The 24,625-nt window shown below is 40.9% G+C and overlaps 1 protein-coding gene across 4 annotated transcripts in view; it reads right to left on the bottom strand.

Moving 5' to 3' along the window:
- Positions 1 to 24,625, bottom strand: part of LOC128869179 (sodium- and chloride-dependent GABA transporter 1-like) — a 198,671-nt gene that overhangs the window by 91,686 nt on the left and 82,360 nt on the right. For all 4 annotated transcript variants that reach the window (XM_054111690.1, XM_054111691.1, XM_054111689.1 and 1 more), the window contains exon 3: positions 9,557 to 9,824. In XM_054111690.1, the coding sequence (XP_053967665.1) occupies positions 9,557 to 9,824 (268 nt within the window). The remainder of the gene's footprint in view (positions 1 to 9,556; positions 9,825 to 24,625) is intronic.

Genomic DNA, 24,625 nt, shown 5'->3' with positions numbered 1-24,625 from the left:
GGCGCCCAACGTTTTTCGGTTAAAGTGCGGAAAAAGTAATTAAAAGTTTTGGTCAATTGCCTAAAAGGAGCAGAGTACCAGTGCGAAAAAAAATAAAAATTTAAAATTATTTCGGTCAGTTCGTGAAAATAAGCCACCGTACCGTACGCACAAAATTTATACAAATTAAGCCAGCCCGCGAAAAACAAACATAAAGAAAGAGAAATCGCCGAGCTGCAAGGTTATCCCGCCAAAAAATTAACCGGAACGAACCAAGCCTGTTGTGTCCGTCCGCAGGCAACCTCGCAACGTCGTCTCCTGTCCAGGACCCCCAGTAGAACGAAATAAAACGCTCAAAAAGGACAACTCCGCCACGAGCAGCGAGGGATTAAGAGTAAGAAACTAGAAATAAGAATTAAAAAAAAATTAAACTTTGTGAGAATAATTGAATAATAATATAATGCAAAATTGTTAAAAAAAAATAAAACAGAAACTAAAATTTGTGAAAATAATTAAGTATAATATAGTGTAAATTTGTTTAAACAAGAACGTTAAAATTTATTAAATTAATAGTATAATAATAACAAAATACAATAAAGTTGGACATAAAACAATTCTTAAATCGAAAAATTCTTGCTGCAATTTTAACGACACCCTAATTTCGGGAAAAAGAAAAAAAAAACAATATAAATATTTTTTCTCTCTCTTTTTTACTTCAAAAATAATATAAAAAATAGCATACAATGGCCACAAATAATAATATAATTAGGCCACCTGTATTGACTGGTCAATTACAACCAAACACAGAAATGCCAAGGGAAATGAGTACCCAAATTGCAGAATTAGTAAATAGATTAGTTGAGGCTAGATTAGGACAAGGCAAACCCCAACAATAGAGGTTGATCAGACAATTACCATGACCAACTCAAACAATATAGGGCAACTAGACAAAATTCCCGACGTGGTTCGAAGCCTTCGAGAATTCTATGGCGAATCAAAGGAATTCAGCTCTTGGAAAAAGAGTGTAGAAAGGATAATACAGATTTACGAGCCCATCTGCGGTAGCCAAAATACTTCGGTATTTTAAGCGTAATTCGAAATAAAATCACAGGTCAAGCGGACGCAGCTTTAGAATCTTATAATACGCCTTTAAATTGGAAGGCAATTTGCAAGTGTCTCACCCTCAACTATGCGAATCAAAGAGACCTCGGTACAGTTGAGTACCAAATGAATTCACTTCTTCAAGGACAGTTGACCACACAACAATTTTAGCAAAACGTTTACTCACATTTATCCCTAATTTTAAATCAATATTTCAGCAAAAATTACGCTCATGGATTAAGAAAAAATCTTCAAAATCCTCATCAAAATCATCCTGTAATCCCCCCTAGGAATCTTATTAATGGTATCAATCCAAATAATAGAGGAACCCGAAATTTTTATCCAGAATTAGCATATCTCGCACAGCCTCCAAAAAATCCTTATACTGCCGCAAACCCTGGTTTCGGATATAATTATCACTACAGTCCTAATAATTTTAGAAATAACCCTGTACCACCTCCTCGTCCTTCTGAGCCTAAGCCACAAAAAAAACCAGAGCCAATGGAAATAGACCAAAGCGCGCAAACACGTAACGTAAATTATATGAATCGACCGTCGCAAAATAATAATTATCAGTGAAAAAGACTAGCATCCACACAGCTTTTCACAGACAAAAGGCAGCGCAACCTGTTGGATTTCCGGATCTTGTAAGAAAAGAAACTTCGTTTTCGCTTTTTACTTATTATATTTAATTAAAGACAAAATGGTTTCTGATTTCAATTACTCAGCTGCTAGCACGTTCTATCACCCAGCTGCGCTGCCAACACAGGCCATAACCAAAACAGTGTTTCCAACACACACTATAACCAAAACTGCGTTGCCAACACACCTCCTTTTTTTTAGTATATTTATCGAATAAGTTTTTCTCAAGTTGGTTTAAAACGGTCAACTGGTTTACGAATACGTTGCGGTCGTACATACGGTTGCACTGATGTGGTTTGGTTTCCAGTCCCCATGCTTTGCATATCATTATCGCGTGACTGCCCATTGTTAGTTGTTCCAATCTCAGATTGTGATGGTAATGGTACCTGTTCCAACTGTTCCAACGCCTCGTTTGGATTATTAGCTGGTGTAGGATTATGGAAACGCTTCCGCCAGTCTTTTGTCATTGCATACAGCTTCGGTTTCCATCACTGATGAACTTCCTTCACAACATTTTCGCATTTGATTCGCGTGACATCGAATAACACTGTGGAACAAATTCAGGTTAGCAAAAATTAGGTCCATTCTGAGAGTGGCGGGTGAAAATAGAGGCGAAATTAGAAGACCCGTATCGCGCCGTTTTTTTATGTTAGTTCGAATTTTTTTTTAATCGGCCTTCGAAGTTCGAAATCGGAGCAAAATTGTTTATATGGTTTTTTGGCTATAACTCGTCGACTAATTGATATTTTTTCAATCTGTAAAAGCCAAATTATTGCTAGAGACCTGTGCAACAATTACAATTTTTGAAAAAATTGATTTCGAAAATTTTTGTGGTACTTATGAAACAATATACTGAAAATCGGCATTTGACTGCAAACTTCGAAGGCCGATTAAAAGAAAATTCGAACTAACATAAAAAAACGGCGCGATACGGGTCTTCTAATTTCGCCTCTATTTTCACCCGCCACTCTCAGAATGGACCTAATTTTTGCTAACCTGAATTTATTCCACAGTGTTATTGTAGTATTTTTCTTTGAATAAAAAGTCGTGTGTTTACGCTTACAGATGAGAAAAGAGAATGAACGAATTTATTATACGCATGTACATATGAGTATAAGAATAAAATGATGCAATGAACACAGCACACAATCAGCTGTTTGTGTACCTAACACTTCCACTTTCATTGATCAGATTATTCATTTTCAAAACATGAACAAACTTTCAAGAGTGACTTAAAATTATTGAAATTTAAAGTCTTTAGAGGCTTCGTGAAATATCCGCCAGCTGTGTATTTGTTCGCACGTACTTGAGCGTGAAGCCTCTGTTCTCATAAACCTCTCTGATGAAATGAAATTTGACCTCAATATGTTTGGTCCTCTTGTAGTATTGTGGATTCTTCACCAGTTTAATTGCGCTTTGATTGTCTAAACAAAGTTCTGGTACTGTGCGATTTGCGGACATTTTCTCCAATAATCGACGAACCCAAATTAGTTCTTTTACTGACTCACAAGCGGCCATGTACTCTGCATCGGTTGTTGAGAGTGCAACTGTTTGCTGAATTTTTGATGACCACGAAAAGGACCGCCGCATAACATGATAACATAACCTTCAGTTGATCGCCTTGTCCCCAAATCACCAGCAAAGTCCGAATCACTGAAGCAGGTCAAAGACAAATTATTAACTTTTTCGAATAAAATACCTTCACTGAGAGTCCCTCGTAGATATCTGAAAACTCGTTTTTTCAAGACGATATGTTCGCTGGTATAAGTGTCAACAAAACGACTTGCATTCGACACCGCATAAGCTAGATCAGGTCACAAATATATTATATAAGAGATCCAACAGCTTCTCGATATGGGTACTGCCCTTGCTGACGGCTCTCTGTGTTTAAATTTGCACCTTCTGCTGGAGTTGTGACAGGCTTGGCGTCAAGCATTCCAAATCGGTCCAACACTTTTATTGCGTATCCTTTTTGTCGAATAAATATTTTCCCAGATTTGCTGACAACTTCCATACCCAGGTAAAACATCGACTCAAAAACTTTAATGTCGAAGTCTTTCGTGAGATGATCGATCAGCTTACAAAGTGCTTTTGTTGACTGCGCTGCTATGATGTCATCGTCAATATAAATTGCAAGAATGAATTTCGCACTGTTAAAACTCCCGATAAAAACGCATGGATCCTCTGCACTGACTTTCAGATTACAAGTCTCCAGCATCTGAGCAAATTTCTGATTCCAACATCTCGATGCCCGCTTTAAACCATAAAGAGTTTTATTCAGCTTTCACTCCTTGTCAGTTCCATCTTCGTAACAAGTAGCTTGATTCATATAAATCTCCTCGCTTAGAGTACCGTAGAGAAACGCTGTCTTCACATCAAACTGCTTTACAATCATGTCAAGCTCAACTGACATGGCAAGAATCATTCTAATTGACGTAAACTTGGCAACAGGGCTAAAAGTCTCGAAATAATCAGTACCAAACTTCTGCGAAAAGCCACGAGCGACTAAACGCGCCTTAAAACGTTCAATTTCACCTTCTTTTCCACGCTTGACTTTGTATACCCATTTGTTAGATATCGCTGTTCTATCTGTAGGCAAATTTACCAGGGAGAAGGTTTGGTTTGTTATTAACGATGAAAACTCCTCATCCATGGCACGCTTCCACTGCGCACAATGGTTACTAGACACTGCTTACTCATAGCAGTCCGGCTCATCTGCTCCAGCAACATACGCATAGCTTAGTGCAGCTTAACTTTCAATCTCTCCTCTTTGCGAACGTGTCATGATCTTACGCATCTGCCTTTGATTAGTTGCATCTTCGCTATCGTGATTGTCACAGCTGTTAGTTATGGTTTCTGGTTTGTCAGCATTCGTAGTTGGTTCATCCACTGACGATTCTGCTTCAGCGTGTTCTTCGTGTACATATTCGGCTGCTTTGCAGGTTTCTTTGATAACAACATCTCTTGATACTTCAATTTTTCTTTAATTAAGTATCCAAACCCTTGCAGTTTTCCTCGTCCTGATACCCATGCCCATAGCCACTTGTAAATTACTTATAGGCAGGGAAACCATCAAAAAGGTAAATACAAGTTGGCAAACCCTCACAACATGCGAACTAAGCAGACAGACATGGGGGAACTGGAACAGCGGTCGATCGAAGATCTTGCTAAGATTCAACAGAGAATCTATAAGAAAAATGATAGGTGTTTTAACTGGTCATTGTTTAATAGGCAGCCACGCTAGAAGGTGAGGACTCCCGTACTTCGATTTCTGTAGAAGCTGTCTTAATACAGAAGAAGAGGAAACAGTCAGACACCTTTTATGTGAGTGTGAAAGCCTAGCTATGAGAAGGCCGCGCACTCTTGATACAGCATTTCTAACCGATTTAGCGGATATAGCCCATCTAAAACTAACGAAGCTCTGCTCGTTTATTAAAGCAACCGGATGGTTTGAAAGGGAACACGTAGAGTAAGGATAAGCTCCAGTGGTATCACAATGGACCTGCGGAAGGTCTAAGTGTGTCTTACGACAACCACCCTACCTACCTACCTACATATAGCACATCAGCCAAGTACTTTGCGTTCCAGACGTTTCCATTATAAGCTTCAACGTGAATATCCCCCTATCATATGCTTGCACTATGGAACCATCCCCGATGCGAACATCTTTTGGAGTATAAAACTTGACATAATCATGGAACCATTCTTTGCGATAAGACATGTGATCGCTAGCACCAGAGTCCATGTACCAGCTGCTCTCAGGTATAATTTTTTATGTGCCAAACATAACCTCACTTACAAAAGCATTACCATGTGCTAAGTTTTTACCCTTTTCTCTATTTGGACAGTCTCCTCCACCCTCGCTTCCAATGACCAAACTTTTTGCAAAGGAAACATTTTCCTTTCTTCTTATTGTCGCCTTTACCTTTAACTTGATTAGCTTCGAACACTCCTTGCGTATTTGGCTGCACACCCAATCTAGATTCTTCCATACACAAGAGTGCCGTTAGCATTTTCAATGTAAGGTCGTTTTTCTCTGTTGCTTCCCACGCCGCAAAGAAATGATTATATTGCTCCGGTAATGTCATTACAATTTTTGTTACCAGCATATTCTCGGAGATTTTTTCACCCAGATCTTCTAATTGCCTTGCAACCTTCTGCAACTTCGCTATATGCATTGCAATGCTGTCATCGGCGCCTTTTACGTATTGAAAAAAATGTTGTTGTAGAAATTGAATTGATGTATCCGACTTTTGCTCGTAAACGCTCTCCAGCGTAGCAAACATAGCAGCAGCAGTCTCACAGTTTAAAACATGCATCAGCGGTGCTTCGCCCATTGAAACGACCAGAATTCTCTGCGCCTTTGCATCATCTTTTATCCATAGCTTTCTAGGTTCACCATCAGTTTCAGGTTGCTTTACAGCTCCACTTACAAGTTGCCATAGGCCACCAGCTCTAAGCACCACCTTTTTCTGGAACCAACCGTCCTCAACTTCAAGCTAGTTTATTTTAATTTCTTCCATCTTAAACGCTGTAGTACTCCAAGAAAATTTCAGTTTTACTTCTCACGTGTTGAGCACGCGCTGGGCTCATAACCTGTAGTCTTTTTCTTTGAATAAAAAGTCGTGAGTTTACGCTTACAGATGAGAAAAGAGTATGAACGAATTTATTGTACGCATGTACATATGGACCAAGTCAGTCAAAGAGATCAAAAAGTGCTAGTTGCTTTATATGTCCGGTTTAAAAGACATGAAAGCAACTAAACTCTGTTCAAAGTGTAATAATTTTATTTGTAAAAGTGATTCTAAAGAAACTAAAATATGTACACAATGTGACAAATGAAATCCGTTCCTTTTTTATGTAGTATTTTTAAGATTTCACTGAAGACTGAATATGCTAAAAGACCCCATCTCAGAATTTTTATGTTATTTCGTAAAAGATTTTTTGTTTTACTGTTTTATTTATATTTCTTTAATACGAATTACCAAGAAAAAATTTTTAGAAACACTTTTGAAATGTTTTTTTTTGACAAAAGTAATGAATTATTGTATATTTTTAAGAGTAAATTTTTGAAGGTGTATGAAGATACGCAAGCTTTTGTTTTTCTTGCAACATATTTAAATAAAAAGAAATGTGTTTTTAATTAAGAGCTATCCGTTTTTTTATTTTATACTAAAATTTTTTTTTTATTTAATGCCTTGAAAAATATGATAAAAAGTGTATTAGGGGAGAAAACTACCCCACGAATGTAGTAACGTAAGTAGATATAGCGAATGTAGTTGAGGGTTAACTTACAGAACTTTATTGAAATTATTTATTACGTCCTACGAACTGCACACTTTAACACAATACTGTTTAACGAAATGCTGTGTTCAAGCTGAGGTACAACGAGATAAAGAAAAAAGCGATAATAAAAATCGGGTATTCCCCGTAAAGTAAGCAAGCCATGAAATACACCAACTCACTAACACATCTATGGGCATAAACCGACCGACGGTTTGTTTACTTATGTATACCGGGGGTTACAGTAATTCCCCAATTGTATTTTGTTGCTGTATAGATAAGTTTTTATAAGACGCTGTCAAAATTTGAATTTAAAATTTTTTTTAGGGATTATAGCTAGAACAAAAAATTCGCGTAAAATTGTGTATTAATTCTTATTGGTCAACCGCGTTATTTCAAAATCGTGTAAAAAATACCGTGAGTAAAAAGAGTTGGGTGTAGTTATAAAAACTGTAGTCGAAACAGGGTGGATGCTGAGTTCATTCATACGCCAGTACGGTTTAGTCTATCTCATCTATTAATGGGGCATATGTATTTAGTATCGTGCAGGTTACCTTCAGCGAGCGTGGACAGAAGTTTAACCTACAACAATGTCTTGAAAGTTTTGCGTCAAGAAAATGTGGTCGGGAGCTTAGGAAGGTGGTAAGAGTATCCCGATGTATGTCGTTTATTGTATGTTTGTAAGCTGTCCCCACCAGTAGTTGCTGTTGTGTTTGGTCCTGAATGTCGTTGGTGTGGAAACCTCGTCGTAGAGGGAATACATCAGGAGGCATCTTATATCTTCAACATTTTGATAGGTCTGAATCTTTGTCCATTGCGAATCCCTAGCGTCAAGCGACAAGACGGGCGCTGTGTAATTCAGAACCAACCGGTCAGTTGTTTTTAATATCGCCAGAAACGTTTCTTTGTCATTGTCGTAAGTGCTACCGCCTAGCGATTTGAGCACCTTGTTGAGGTTTTGGACCTTAGTGGTAGTTACGGTTAAGTAATTTGGGGTTACTTAAGGTCCGCAGTGGTATTGGCCGGCTGCGGTAGCCGAATGGGTTGATGCGTGACTACCACTTGGAAGTGCACTGACTCGAATCTCCGTGCATGAAACCAATTGATAGAAAAAATTTTCTCTAATAGCGGTTGCCCCTCGACAAGCAATGACGATCCTCCGAGTGCATTTCTGCTCTTCACAGAAAACCATTTTCCTCTCGGATGCGTCATAAAACTGTAGGTTCCTCCATTTGTGTAACAATATCAAGCCGTACACCATAGGAAGAGGAGCTCAGCCAAGCACACAATAAATGGTGTAAGCGCCAATTATAATATTGGTGTATCGTCCACTTTGACTTGCAACTGCGCTTTATCTTCTTCGTTCAGGTGGCAAATAGGATCACAGTCGATTTAGTGGAGGAAAAATGGAGATTCCTTACAGTGAAAAATTGAGAAAGGCTGGCGAGATAGTGATTCACTTTGGAACACAAGCCATCCATATCATCGGGAATGGCTAGCTGTATCGAAAACTTCGATGGGTCTAACGGTACTAGCACCGTTCTCCCGCAGGGGTGCTGTTATTTAAGCTCACGATTTGCCTGCGTGTTTATGACGGTAAGTATTATGGTGGTACTTTACGGAGGCAATGCTTATGTGTAGGTGGGGTAAGATGTTTCGTAAAGAACGGGAGAAGGTAGGCTTCGAATGACTGCTTTGTTGAAGAAAGGAGAGCTATTGGTCGATAGTTGGCGGGTTTCTCAAGTCTCCATAGTAAGAAAACTCTCCTTGCAAGGACAAGTTAATGGCCCTCGAGCTATATTCTACCCCGTGTGTCCAAAATGTTTCAACAAGGGGGCTAATGACATTGGCTTTCCTGATTTCTACCTGCACTTCAGGCCCCCTGCCCATTTAGTCTGCTTATGTTGGACTAGCAGTTACCAAATCTCCATATTAATATCCTTTATCTGAGAATCCCCGGGATCGTTCTGGCGATCGTTTCCTAAAGCGGTTGATTTCAAGAAAGTGAAGTAGGACGTCTGTCCCGCAGCCTTCCAACAAAGCTGAAGCGAGCCATAGCAGCGGCGATGACCTTTCGGAATGCGCTTTCGCCTACACGAACATTAGTGGAAAAGGGAAGAGCGGCGAAAATGTTCTCAGTGAATTCCGTGAAGCCCACCAAATCAGCTTTATTAAAGTTAATATACGAGTGGTGATTCGCGAAAAAAAGGACGCGGTTTTTTCGATCGATGCAAGAGATACTATGTATAGGTCGCCAGGTTATGTATTGAAGTCACTAGCTAAGAAATGGTTTTCATCCCTTATAAGCGTACCAATCTCAGAGTTATATCCTGCCGGGCAGTAGGTGCCAGGCGGTAAATAAATGATAAATATTTCAAGCTCGACATTGGTTCACCGAACTTATATTCCTTGACATTTTACAATTTTGTCCCTGCAAACGCAATGTTACTCATATTACCGTACATAGTAACTTCATTTTTTACCCTAGAAAAACTAGGAGGCTGAAAGTTTTAAGTTTTCTCTTTCTGATTTAAATTTTATTTAAACTTACCTTTAAATATGGGCGCAATTTTAAAAACGCCCAATCCTCCAATTGTCAGCATCTGACCCAGTGCTAGTTCCATGAAAAACATTGGTATGCCAGCTAATATTAATGTCATGAAATAAGGTATGAGAAAAGCACCACCGCCATTTTTGTAACATAGATATGGAAACCGCCAAACATTGCCCAGTCCAATTGCAAGACCAACAACAGATAGAATGAAATCTAATTTAGAAGACCACGAACCACGTTCTGGCAGGTTTTTTAATTTCTGCACCTAAACAAACGAGAAATATTTCTTTATTTATTTTAATGTATTAAGTGTATAACCTAACCTATATTATAATTTAAATCTGTGACAGAATGGTCTAAATTAAGGCGTATTGTGGGATCACATGCTCGAAATTCGACTAAATGTAATAAACTATGGTAGATTTATATGCTGTATCTCTTGCCAGATTGCTCACGTCGCGCGTCGTGCAGAAGCCCAGTAAGGGCAAAGACTGTCGGTATTCACCCACATGAGCCCCGAAGCTAAGAGGTAATGGAATCTCAATTGAAAATCATCATGTTCCTAGCACAGCCGGTGAAGCGTCCATCTTGCGGATGGTTAAGATTTGCAAGGTTTCTTCTGACCAATCCTTGGTGCCACTGGAGAATGATGGAGGGGTAGTAAACTACGGCTTCACTTGGGTCGATCAGCGGCATTTTAGCTAGATCTAATCAGGATATATTCATTTGAGTGAAACTTAGTGATAGCGATCTGGTGGTGGCTAGCCTTGAGCACAATAATTGTAGTTATTGTTTTGGCGAATTTGGAAACAAACGTTACAAGAAGCTAATAAACCTTGTAGGCAAGTAGCAATATAAAGGAAGGAGGTAAAATACTTCCAGAAATTATCCTGGATACTAGGTTACTCATTTGCACCATATGTGAGGAACTGACTTTTGTCACTATAGAAAGAAAAGAGGTTTTAGACACGACATTCGAATCAGATGTTATCTCCACTTTAATAGATTGCTGGAGAGAGAGAAAGAACTCGTTCTCAGATCATAAGTATATTGAGATTAATCTTTTAGACTACCTGCTAGCGCCGAAGAAATATTAGGAAAACCAATTGGATCTTGTACAGCAATTCATAAAATCACCTAAAGATGGGCCCATGCAAAGCGTAGATACAAGCACCAGTCTCAATCAAGTAGTAAAAAAGCTTACCAGTTGCAAAGCACCCTAATCAAAAACAGAGTGAATCAAGCACCACGTTGGTGGTCGCAAGAATTTTATACACGTAAGAAAAAGTATAGCATATTGTTTAATCAGGCAAAAACCACTCGGCTGGTGGACGATAGCCTCACCTCATAATCTATAAAAGTGCTCTTAAAAGAGCAAAATGTAGTTCGTGGCGAAATTTGTGTAGGTCAGTTGATGGATTAGGAAAGTATTGCCAAAAGGCCGAAAGGTTCGTGAACCATATCTAGTAGCCAATCTTTGGATCTCCTATTTCATACTCACTTTCCTGATAGTTTAGTCATCCTTACTGGATCTGCCACCCCTGCGTTATATCATAACGAAGAATACAACAATGAACATTATAATAGAATCTTTGACGACATCGTTTCTGACCCTAAAATTCGTTGGGCGATTAATACTTCCAGACCTTATAAATCACCAAGCACCAACGGTATCGCTCTAGTAGAGCTTCAGCGATTGCTTGTACTGGCAATACCATGGTTCCGCCGCATACCTAGTGTGTACTGACGCTGTTAATAACAAATACTGTATTATCAGAATGCTGGCGGCATAAGAACTAAAATGCTACCTTTGTTGTTTTTCTCCTCTTCATCTGTCTTTGATATTACACTTTTAACAGAGACTTGGCTTTCTGAATGCCATTATACTGCAGAAATATTTGACTGTCAACTGTTTAATGTAGCTCGTAAAGAAAGATGTTCCCGCAATACTGGTCTCTTTAAAGGTGTTTGCGTACTTGCTGCTGTAAGTTAGAGACTACCCAGTACAAAAACCACTTTGTCACCAAATATGATTTCCGACAACGGATATTTTGATATTGATCAAATAACAATTAAAATTAATTTAGGAAAATCGAACGGATTATACATTAGTTTAAGTTATAGCCTTCAAGCCCAATTGAATTATATAAAAAGCATGTAAACAATTGTTGTACAATACTGTATAGCCTAACTGGCGGTCAAAACATAATTATTTTGGGTGACTGCCATGTAAAGGAGCGCAAATTCGGTGACGGATTTGTTGTGGGAGAGAAACTTCGTCGCCAAGTACTGTTGTTCACTCCGGTGGACGAGCGTATCGCAATAATCCGCATCACAGCCCGTTTTTTTAACATCGCACTAATTTGCGCCCACGCCCCGTCGAAAGAGAAGGATGATGCGACCAAAGACTCCTTCTATGAGCGCTTGGAACGTTCCTATAAGCGCTGCCTCCGCCACGACATTAAAATCGCGCTTGGCGACTTCAACGCCAGGGTGGGCAAGGAGGGAAGTTTATTTCCCACAGTCGGAGGCTGATCGACTTCGCCGGGGCCCGAAACATGGTAGTCTGCAGCACCAGATTCCAGCATTAAGAGATACACCAAGGTACCTGGCTGTCTCCTGATCGAAAAACGCGAAACCAGATCGCTCATGTTGTGATAGATGGAAGACACGCTTCTAGTGTATTAGATGTACGTACGATCCGAGAACCCAACATCGACTCGGATCACTACCTTGTTACAGCCAAACTGCGGAAGCTACCCAGAGGATACTTGGGCTAATCCCGGGAGTTGTGAGCTGCTTAAGCCATATGCAGAAGAATCGTCCTGGCCACTCCTAAGTGAATGGCGATCCGTAACATTCCCCACTTGCGTGGACTTTTACATATGGAACCATCCTCGTCCATTAACAATTATCTTCAATAAATTAGTAGCTTCTGAATTTTTTCATAATTGGAAAAGATCTTTTATCACACCGATACATAAGTCTGGAAGCAAGTCGGATATCCAAAATTATCGCCCTACCTGCAAAATTTCTTGCATACCTAAACTCTTTGAAAATCTAATTCATGATTTTATTTTCTTCCAAATTTCAAATCTCATATCGCCTTATCAGCACGGCTTTGTTAAGGGCAGATCTACTGTTACGAATTTAAGTTTACTCGCAAATTTTGTCTGAAACTAATTTGAAACAAGCCAACAAGCGATGTCGTATTCACCGACATTTCGAAAGCGTTCAATAGAGTCAGCCGTAGTATCCTACTTAAAAAGCTGCTTTAATTTATCTTCATCCTAGCTTACTTAAGTGGTTTGCATCTTATCTAACAGTCAGATCTCAATTGGTTCGTATAGGCAATATAAAATCTGATGTCATCAAAGTTACTTCAGGCGTAGCTCAATGTACTCATCTTGGGCCACTATTGTTCTTAATATTTATTAATGACATTCCAGACGTTTTTCAAACATCACGTTGTCTGATCTATGCAGATGACCAGAAAATGTACAGTCGCATTGACGGTGTAACTGAATGCAAAAGACTTCAAGAAGACTTAACACGGAAGCTTGGTGTGATAATAACTTCTTACCTCTTAGCTAAATGCCAGCACTTGGCCTTCAGTAGACGCAAAGTTACGACTGATTTCGATTACAAGTTGGGCACTACCACCCTCAAAACAATGTATGAAAAGAAAGTCATATTTGCATCGAAAATGTCGTTTTCTAATCATATAGACTATAGATTCAGAGCTTGTAACAGAGCGATTACCGAACCTGAAAAAGCTCAAATCAGCAGAAATGATTGAAGATGCTACTAAGAAATTAGAAGGTACTTTAATCAATTGCTTTGAGGAACTGTGTCCACTCAGGCAAAACAGACAGGGGAAAGCAGTTCCTTGGTGGAACCCTGAACTGTCGAAGCTTCGTGTACGGTCCAGGAAACTTCTTAATAAGGCCTTGAAGACCAAAACAGAAGAGGACTGGGCTAATCATCGACTTACACAGAGAGAATATAAGAAAAAAGTACGGCAAGCCAAACTTGAATCCTATAGAAATTTCTGCAGTAACGTCGAATAAATGAGGGAAACAGAGAGACTCTGTAAGGTCCTTCATCTAGACCGCTCAGTAAGGCTGGATTCCATTCGAAAACCTGATGGTTCATACACCATTTCCAAATCGGAAACGTTTAATGTTCTACTCGAAACCCATTTTCCGGGTAGTAGAACTCTCTCTGAAGTAGAGAGTGGCATGAACAATAACGGTAGCAACGGTGGAACCTCTAGGTACACCTGGTATATTGCTAGTCGGATAGTGACAAGGGAATCGATAAGGCTTTCCTTATCCTCCTTTCAGAACCTTAAGTCCCCTGGACCTGACGGAATGTATCCAGCAATGCTTAAAAAAGGAGGAGACAGGCTGATGGAGGCCCTGAAAAGGATCTTCACAGCCTGTCTTACATTTGGTTATATACCATCCCAATGGCGACGCGTAAGTGTAGTGTTTATTCCGAAACCAGGAAAATATGGCTATTCCCTAGCAAAAAAATTTAGACCAATCAGTTTGACATCGTTCATGTTGAAAAGTCTGGAACGAGTGGTGGAGAAACATATTCGAGTGGGGGTATTGCCGAGAAGCTCACTTAGTAGAAATCAACACGCTTACCAGAGTGGAAAATCATGTGAATCAGCCTTACACGATCTTGTTAGCAAGATTGAAGCTGGGCTGGAAGCTGACGAATACACAATGGGTGTGTTCGTGGACATTGAGGGGACTTTTGATAATGCCACTTTCGGCTCGATATGTTCTTCTGCCGAACGACACGGAGTTAATCAAACCATTATAAAATGGATATATTCCATGCTCTCTAAGAGGATGTTAACCGCTGGTGGGAGCAGTGACGAACAAATCACAGTCAGGGCCAAGCAAGGATGTCCCCAAGGGGGTGTTCTTTCTCCGCTGCTGTGGTGCTTTGTCGTAGACTCTATTAGTGGAGATGCAGGAACTCGGTTTTCATGTCCAAGCATATGCGGACGACGTCTGTGCGCTAACATCAGATAAATCCTTAAGGAGGCTTTGCACGAAAGTGCAGAGGATCCTTGACAAAATCGATGACTGGTGCATGAGACAAGGTCTTTCCGTTAACCCGAACAAAACAACCATAGTCTTGTTTACGAGAAAACGGAAATTGGATGGACTCAGTCTTCCAACACTGAAAGGTGTGACACTTGGTCTTTCCAACGAAGTTAAATATCTAGGAGTAATCTTGGATAGGAAGCTGACTTGGGAGACACACGTTTCACTGAAGGTGAATCGTGCATTGAAGATTTTTCAGCAATGCCGTAGAGCCTTTGGCAAAACTTGGGGTCTGAAACCTGCTTTGGTCCTATGGATATACACGGAGCATGGTTAAGTCCACAAACCGGGAACTATACAGGCTGCAAAGAAGTGTATGTTTATGCATCACGGGTGCCATAAAGATGACCTGATACCCACAGTTTCATTTGGAAGGAAATTTGATGTCAGATTTCCATTGCGTGAGCAATGGAGCAATCCAGAATGCATGCAGGGAGGTTCGACGGATATTTTCTTTACCGATGGGTCCAAGACTGAAGTAGGGTCTGGAGCCGGATGTTACTTAAACGATAGTAATAAGTATCACTATGCTATGGGGGGAATGGCAACTGCTTTCCAAACAGAAGTTTTTGCCATCCTAAAAGTAGCCGAATGGATAATCGAGAGGAGATGGAGCGGGAAACAGATTGGAGTCTTCAGTAACAGTCAGGCTGCATTGAAGGCCCTGGAGAACGCGAAGCAAACCTCAAAGATTGTTCAAGAATGTAAGAAGAAGCTTAATTCTGTCGCAAGACAAAACAGGCTTGTACTTATATGGGTTCCGGGACACTCCGGTGTTCAAGGAAACGAAATTGCCGACGAATTGGCCAACCGTGGGTCAGCGGTGCCCCCACAGGGGCCAGAGCCAATAATCGGAATCAGTTCCGCAGGAATCAAGAATGGGATCAGCGATTATGTCGGCAATCAACATAAAGAGCGATGGTCCGGTCGCTGCAGAACTGCAAAGTGTTTTGCGAAAGTCCGAACAGAAAAGTGTCAAACTTTCTACTAAAACTTAGAAGGAAAGATATTCGGTTGATGGTCGGCATCATTACAGGACACAACCCATGGGGTCAGCATATGACCACCATTGGAATCATCGAGGACCCGGTATGCCTGTCATGCTTGGAGGAGGCGGATAGCACTGAGCACTTTCTCTGTGAGTGTCCTGCCTTTGCTAGAGCGCGACTACGAGTAATGGGTTCCGATGTCATGAGAATGTGTAATATTCGTTCTCTAAAACTGGAGGATATTTACAGATTTGCCAAAGAATCTGAAAAATTCTCACAGGACTAACTATCTCTATCTCTGTCTCTATTCTTTCCTATCTCTTTCTCTCATACTTTTCTCCCTCTCTCCTTGACTATCTACCCCCTTTCCAGAGCTTTAAATACAATGGGCTGTTTAGCCTGAGTGTTTTAGGAGCCACCAAATCTTTTGGGGCTCCTTGGCTCGACCTTTCAAATTCAATTCAATTCAATCATATAGACTATATGAATGCCAAATCAAGATCTATGCTTGGCTTGTAATAAGGAACCGCGCTGAAGAACTTCTATTTTTCTCTTGTTAGATCAAACTTCGAATATTGTAGCATTATTTGGGATCCATTCTATATGGCTTTATGTTTAAGAATTGAGAAGAAACGTTTTTCTAGATTTTCCATTAATTCCCTTCGTTGGCCTTGTATATATTTATTTTGCCTGCATATAAAAGTAGATGTCTTTTGTTAGCATTGTCAACTTTAGAAATGCAGAAAAAAATGTCATCGGTAATGTTTATAAGGGACATAGCTACGAACCATATCAAATGCCAATTCTTTTTGGAGCTAACACTTTTTAACCTTACCCTCAGCAGTATGTTCCATTTACCTTATCACAAGACCAATTTTAGTAGTAATGAACCGTTTTTATGTTGTATAAGGCAGTTTAACCAACTTTGTAAAAATTTAGATATATTCTCTAACTCACGAGAGACTTTCAAGTCAAAACTTAATCTGTCACAGTATTGTTTACCATATACAATATTATATTTAATATTTAGTATAAGTAATCTAATCCGCCGAAGCCGAATGGGTTGGTGCGTGATTACCATTCGGAATTCACAGAGAGAACGTTGGTTCGAATCTCGGTGAAACCAAAATTAATAAAAACCTTTTTCTAATATAATAGTGGACGCCCCTCGGCAGGCAATGGCAAACCTCCGAGTGAATTTCTGCCATGAAAAAGCTATTCATAAAAAACTATCTAAAAATGTGATAAATAATTCTTTCTTCTTTTTTATATTTAACAAAACTATAACATATTAGATATAATAATAATAATAACAATACAATTACCCAATAGACCTTAATCCTGTCCATACTCTTACGTTACGTGGCCAAGACATTTGCTTCCTTCCAATTCCTCGTTTGCCTACGATTTTACTTTGCACACATAATGTGACCAAAGTATGCGGTTTTGCGGCGCTTTATTGTTAATAACAGCTCTTTATCCTTTCTAAGTTTCGTTAAGACTTCTTTGTTACTAACATTGCCTGTCTACGATATTTTCATCATCCGCCGATAGCACCACATCTCAAGCGCCTATAATTTATTTATACTGGTAACCTTTAGGGTCCATGCCTCCACGTCGTACATCAAAACAGACCAAACGTAACATTTGTTGCTTGAATCCAACAGCAAATTTCTCTGTCATTTGTCCATGTTTCGCTAAGCCAACATCCTAGGTACTTAAATCAGGATACTCTTTGGATACATAAATGTTTGAATTTGTGATTTGTTGAGAGTTTTTTGAAACAACCATGAATTTTGTTGTTTGAGTGTTAATATCCTAAGCCGTATTGCAGACTTTTCCCGCTCACTTCTTTAAGGAGATATTGCAGGTCATTAAATTTGTCAGCCAAAATTGTGGTGTCATCGGCAAATGTTATTATTATATTATGTTATTATTATTTCGCCGTTGACTTTTGTACCTAAGTTGACTGATGCCAAAGCTTCTTCAAATATGTATATATTCCGAGTATAAATTGAAGAGCATTGATGATAAAACACGTCCTTGGCGAAATCCTCTTTTGATTGGAACATCACCGTCACATCATTTTGTAGTCTCACGCTCGCAGTTTGGCCCCAATACAAATTGGAAATGCACCTTATTTCCTTTTCATGAATGTCCATTTGCCTTAAAATGTCAAATAGTTTTGTGGGCAGTACCTTAAGCCTTTTCATAGTCAATGAAGAAAATAAAAATATCTTTCTGGACATCTTTACAGTTTTGTACTAGGACTTGAAGGCTGAACAAAGCTTCCAAATTGTGTCCGACCTATTGATTCTTCGCATTTTGTAAATAAACGGTTGTGAAGGATCTTAAGGAATATTTTCAAGCCATGACTCATTAAACTAATGAGTCGATAATTATCGTATTTGTTAGCTCTGAATTTTTTAGGCAACGGCACGAAGGTCGACTACAGCCACTCCTTTGGATAAACACCATAATCGTAGATTTTATTAAATATTTGAACCATAATTCCTATATTTTCTGTATCTAGAAGATTATATAATTCAGCTGGAATTTCGTACGGTCCTACGGATTTTTTATTTTTTGCAAAATTTATTGCTTCTATCACCCTCTTTGATGCATTGGGGCTACACAGCAGTAGTCCGACCAATATTGCTGTATGGAACCTTAGTATGGTGGACTGCGACAAAAAAACTGACATACTTAATGCCGCTAGAAAGGATTCAACGACTCGCTGCTCTCTGCATAACAGGAGCGATGAAAACCACTCCAACGGCAGCGCTGGAAACGATACTCAGCATGCCACCTATTGACCTCATGGCGGAAAAAATGTCAGCGAAATCCGCGAGGAGGCTAATGGCTGCGGGGATACTCACCTGCAGAACCTTCGGTCACAGCTCAATAGAAAAGTGGAGCTCAGGTGGTACGGACTACATGACTCCGTACTTTAATTGGGAGAGAAGGTTTTGCACTACAATTGAAGAGGAGGGATGGCACAAAGGCATGAAGCCTGGCCATAGAACTTTTCACATCTATACAGACGGCTCGAAAACTCCAGACGGAGTGGGAGCGGGTATTTACTGCTCAAAACTAGGAATAAGGCAGCCTATCATGCTGCCAGACCACAGCAGTATTTTCCAGGCGGAAGTTTTTGCTGTGGGGAAGGCCGCGGAGCTAGCCTACACTAGAACAAAAAAGAACTCAACAATTAATATATACGTGGATAGTCAAGCAGCAATAAGAGCAATAAGCTCATATTGTATTAAGTCCAAAAACGTTCGACGGAGCAGGGAGGCCATAGAAAGGCTAGCCGGAAACAATAGGCTGCATATCTACTGGGTACCCGGTCACAAAGGCATTATGGGGAACGAAATAGTAGATGAGATAGCAAAAAGTGCTGTGAGACTACCATTTGAACAAGAGAACGACATACCAAAACCGCTAAACACAATATACAACGAAATGGACGACCACATGAAAAGGCAAGTGGAAGTTAGGTGGACTAACCTGACCACATGCAAAACAGCAAAAGTCATGTGTAGATCTAACGACAAAAAACTGACTCCATTCGTACTTACGCTCTCGCGAAAGGAATGCAGAACTATCATAGGTATGCTAACAGGTCACAATCTATTGGCTGCACATGCGTACAAGATAGGGATTGCTAACAGGGACAAATGCAGAAAATGCAGAGAGGATGTTGAGGAGACTTTAGAACACCTTCTGTGCGTTTGTCCGGCATTATTAAAAACGTGACTAAGATGCCTGGGAGCCCCACTGTTTGAGGGTCTGGAAGACGTCTCAAAAGCGGAGCTTCCAGCCCTACTTAGATTCGAAAAAGCGCTGACATCCTACATGATGTCTACTTCAGGTATTCATAGAGGTCGGTCTCCATCTGGTATCGCTAGGGACCAAAAGGTCTATGCGTGGCTTATTGCCAACCAGGCTTACCTAACCTAACCTATTGCTTTTATCACCTCTTCTTTTGTTATGCTTTATCCTGACAATATATGTATCATTTTTAATGTTCAAATCGCCTTGTTTTATCAAAAACGGTGAACGGGTCAAGGCAAGAAAAACATAGGACATTCCGACGTCTACTACAGCCCGCATGTAAAGTAGCGCAAATTCAGTGTTGGATTTGTTGTGGGCGAGAGACTTCGTCGCCAATACTGTCGGTCACTCAGGTCGACGAGTGCCTCGAAATAATCCGCATTAAAGCGCGATTTTTTAACATCTCGCTCATTTGCGCACACGCTCCGACGGAATAGAAGGACGTTGCGACCAAAATTCCTTCTATGAGCACCTGGAACGTTCCTATGAGCGCTGCCTCCGCCACGACATAAAAATCGCGCTTGGCAACTCCAACGCCAGGTTGGGCAAAGAGCGAATTTTTGGTCCCACAGTCCGAAAATTCAGCCTGCACAACGAAACATCCGGTAACGGAGGCTGATAGACTTCGCCGGGACCCGAAACATGGTATTTTGCAGCACCAGATTCCAGCATAAAAAGATACACTCAGCTACCTGGCTATCACCTGATCGAAAAACGCGAAAACATTTCGATCATGTTCTAATAGATGGAAGACACGTTTCTAGTGTTTTAGATGTTTGTACGATCCTAGGACCCAACATCGACTCGGATCAATACCTTGTTGCAGCCACACTGCGCACACGCCTCTGACATCTACTAACGCAAAGAATGTTCAACATCGAAGAGCTGCAATCACAATAGAGACCCAGAAGTTTTGCCACTCGATTCTCACTGCTGCTCTCAAAGAGTACTCCCCAACAAACCGGCGTGCATCGGATTCCGGCAAGCCTGAAAAAACATTTGGTACGACGCGAAATGTCATGCTGCCGCCGAGAGAAAAGATGCTGCCTATAGAGCGATGCTGCGATCGCAACGCGAGTCATATGGGATCGCTACCGAGAGCTAAGAAAGGAAGAGAGACGTATTATCCGAAAGAAGAAACGAAAGGCTGAAATAGGCCAACACCAAAGAATTTTATCAGAAAGTTCGGCGGATTACAGAAGGTTTTAAGAGCGGGGCGTTTTCCTGTACGAACATTGACGGCGATCTGTTGACTGACATCCAGAGCATTCCTAAATTATGGTGGGAACACTTCTTGAACCTGTCAAATAATGATAGCTGCTCATGTCACAGAGAATATGAAGATCCCGATACCCCAATCGTTGACGACGCAACTCTCGTTCCGCTACCCGATCTTGACGAGGTGAGAATAGCGACAACGCATCTAAAGAACAATAAAGCCGCGGGCGCCGACATACTGCTGGCTGAGCTAATCAAACATGGCGGTGAGGAGCTGGTAAGGTCCATGCATCAGCTCCTATGCAAAATATGGTCGTATGAAAGCATGCCTACCCGTTGGAATTTAAGTGTGCTCTGCCCAATTCATAATAAGGGTGATCCTGCAATTTGTGCAAATTATCGAGGGATTAGTCTTCTAAATATCGCCTATAAGGTTTTAGCGAGCGTATTGTGTGAAAGACTACAGGCCACCATCAACCAACTGATTGGAACTTATCAGTATGGCTTTAGACTTGGAAAGTCCACCATCGGCGAAATATGGAGTTGGTCAACCATAGCAGCGACATCAGAATTGGAAAGGACCTCTCCGAGGCGTTTGGTGACAAACGAGGTTTCAGACAGGGTGACTCGCTGTCGTGTGACTTCTTTAAACTGATGTTGGAGAGAATTGTACCAGCCGCAGAACTTAATCGCTCAGGCACAATATTTTATAAGAGCGTACAATTGTTGGCATATGGCGATGATATTGACAACATCGCTCTTAACAACCGCGCTGTTAGTTCTTCCTTTTCCAAACTAGATAAAGAGGCAAAGCGAATGGATCTGCGGGTGAACGAGGACAAAACGAAGTACCTCCTGTTATAAACAGTCGGCGCACTCGCGTATCGGCGTCCACGTCACTGATGACAGTTATGATTTCGTGGTTGTAAGACACTTCGCTTATTTAGGAACCAGCATTAACACTATACGGGGCTCTCATCATGCGCGTCCTAACGGATGGCGCAGAAGCGTAAATGATGACAATATGCGATGAAGCGTCGCTTGGAGTGTTTGAAAGAAAGATTCTGAGGGAGAATTTTGGACTTTTGCATGTTGGCGACGGTGAACATCACAGGTGATGGAATGATGAGCTGTATGAACTTTACGACGACATAGACATAGCACAGCGAATAAAGATCCAGCGGCTACTGGGCTGGATAATGTAGTCCGAATGGGTACAAGCGCTCCGGCTCTGAAAGTATTCGAGGCGGTACCAGCTGGTGTTAGCAGAGGCCTCCTCTACGTTGGAAAGATCAGGTGGAGAAGGACTTAGCTTGACTTGGTGTGTCCAACTAGCGCCGGTTAGCACGAGAAAGAAACGACTGGCGCCCTTTGTCAAACTCGGCTAAAATTGCGTAAGCAGTTATCGCGCCAATTACAAAGAAGAAAAAGAGGAATTTCAGCACGTTTGGCATTTGCCCTTTCATTTACATTACTTCTTTAGGTTTTGCGTTTTCATTAAAATATATATATGTATATATATATTTATATGCCCTTATACCCTTTTGTTTGGCTGAGCTCCTCCTCCTATTTCTGGCGTGCGTCTTCATGTTGTTCCTTAAATTGAGCGACCTACAATGCTAAGCCGACTCTGAACGGCAAATGGTTTTTTATGAGAGCTTTTCCATGGTAGAAATACTCTCGGAGGTTTGCCATTGCCTGCCGCGGGCGACCGCTATTAGAAGAAAACGTTTTCTTAGGTTTGATGTTTCACGGAGATTCGAATCTACGTTCTCTCCGAATTCCGAATGTAGTCACGCACCAAGCCATTCCGCTACGGTGGCTAATATATTACAAATCAAAAATTTGCAACAAAAGAATAAACTTTTCTATGAAGTAAAAGCGTGTGACATTCAGATAAAAACATGATAACATTTCCATTTTTGTCTTAACATTTTTATTTCATACAGCTACATACCCATGCTCTCATTACCAACAACACACACTTTCTTACTCATTCTCTTCTTGCCACTCCTCCTTATATTTCCTATTCTCTCTCCAATTATATAACAACAACAACAATTAAAATTTTGACTCTCACTATTAGTTTTAAAGGTCGTATGTGACAACTTAGTTGTAGGTATAGTGGGACCTTGGAAATGATGAGTAAAACGACCTTCGAAAAAAAAAACGAACTTTATTCCCGCAATCGTGAAAACTAGTTCGAAAAGAGCATTTTTAACAAAATTGGAAACAAGAAAAAAAATTGTTCGGAAAGAACACTTTTACAATAAGAAGAAACCCCAGTTCGAGGAGGAAATTTTTGAACGCGAAATTAATATAATAAACAGATGTATAATAAATAAAGTAATAAGAAAATTGTTCTAGTGTTCTTGAAAGTTGAATTTTAAATTTTTTTAACTCGCTTATAAAACAGAAATCAAGGAAATCTCGAATATAAAGTGTGAAAAAAATGAGAGTTTGATAAATAAAAACATATTTGAGTTCCATAAGTGAATGGAAATAACACTGAAAAAAGAGAGGTACGAAATAAAATAAAGGGTGAATTTTTAAGAGCTATAGGAAAGTTTTTCAAAAAAACACATGTAAAATTCAGAAAAATGCATGACATTTTTATTTAAATCGATAGTACAGTCCATATAATTTAATGGTTGAAGATTATTTTATGCAAATGTTGACCGCGACTGCGCTTCAAATGGTCCATCCGCTTAGTCCAATTTTGGCATACTCTACCTCTTTCGGCTGGTATCTCACATATAAATGGTTTAATGTTGTCTTCCAATGCGTTAATTGAAGCAGGCTTGCCTGAATAGACATGAGCTTTAACATAGCCCCATAGGAAAGCCTTCTCTAACCAACGCATAGCCGCTAAAATCCTGGAACGCTACGGCGGCCAAAATGCTTCGCAGGTACCTGAGAAGTATTTAAGGACGCTTGAGTGGGCCAGGATGGTACTTAGTGGGGCAGAGAAAGGCCGAGTGGAAAGGGTGGGTGCGGTAGCACCGCCAGTAGAATCGGCAGTGAAGCGGCAACGCTCTCAAGAGGAGGAAATTCTCCGGCCGAAGAAGCCGAGGACTGGGGGCGGTCCGCCGAAATCTTTTAACGAAGTCGCTAAGCAGGCGGGATCCATCACTCTGGGGGTGGTCGACAACAGCAGGGAAGATGGCGTCATTTCCAGGGACGAGTGGAAAATAGTGGCATCGGCCATCTCTGCGGTATTTATGAAGGTGGTAAGGGAAAATCCTGGACCTCCACCGTGCTGTGAGAGTGCCGGGTGGCACCATGGCACCTTTAAGCGAATAGTGTGTGCCAATGAGCGGTCGGCTACTATGTACAGGGCGGCAGTAGCTCTGGTGGGGGAGGTCTGGAAGGGAGCCAAGCTCAGAGCCCTCTGCTCCAGAGGATATGGAGGAAATCCTCCGTTACTGTAACCCGAAACTTCCCACGCATAACTGGAAGGTAGTCAAGGTGGAGAAGTCCGAAGGACATTTTCGGCAAGCGCTGATTCTGCTAAATGCAGAGTCCCTCGGACCTCTTGCTGAAACTAAAGGGATCATCACCTATGGTTTCGAGAAGGTAGCCATGAAGGTTTACCAGACCGATGCCAGGGGTGACGTCTCTGCAACTCCGGTAATGCTGGAAGGGGATAGGCCCACGGTAGAGGAAGCTCCCGTGGAGATGGATGTGGAATCTGTCATGTCGGATGGGGGCAGTGCTGACGACGCCCGCTCTCTAGCGGGGTCAGTCTTCAGTATCGGGCAACTGTTCGACAGGGCGGAGGAGGAGGGGCTTCTGGCCTCGGAGAGTGAGGAGGCTGACCTCAGGATGTTGGAGAAGATTATTGAAGATGAAGATTCTTTAAATAAATCTCCAGCACTCTAAGGCAGCTTCCGCCA

Source organism: Anastrepha ludens, chromosome X (assembly GCF_028408465.1).
Source record: "Anastrepha ludens isolate Willacy chromosome X, idAnaLude1.1, whole genome shotgun sequence".
Lineage (NCBI taxonomy): Eukaryota > Metazoa > Arthropoda > Insecta > Diptera > Tephritidae > Anastrepha > Anastrepha ludens.
The sequence above is the reverse complement of the archived record's forward strand: the minus strand, read 5'-3'. Positions and strand labels throughout refer to the sequence as shown.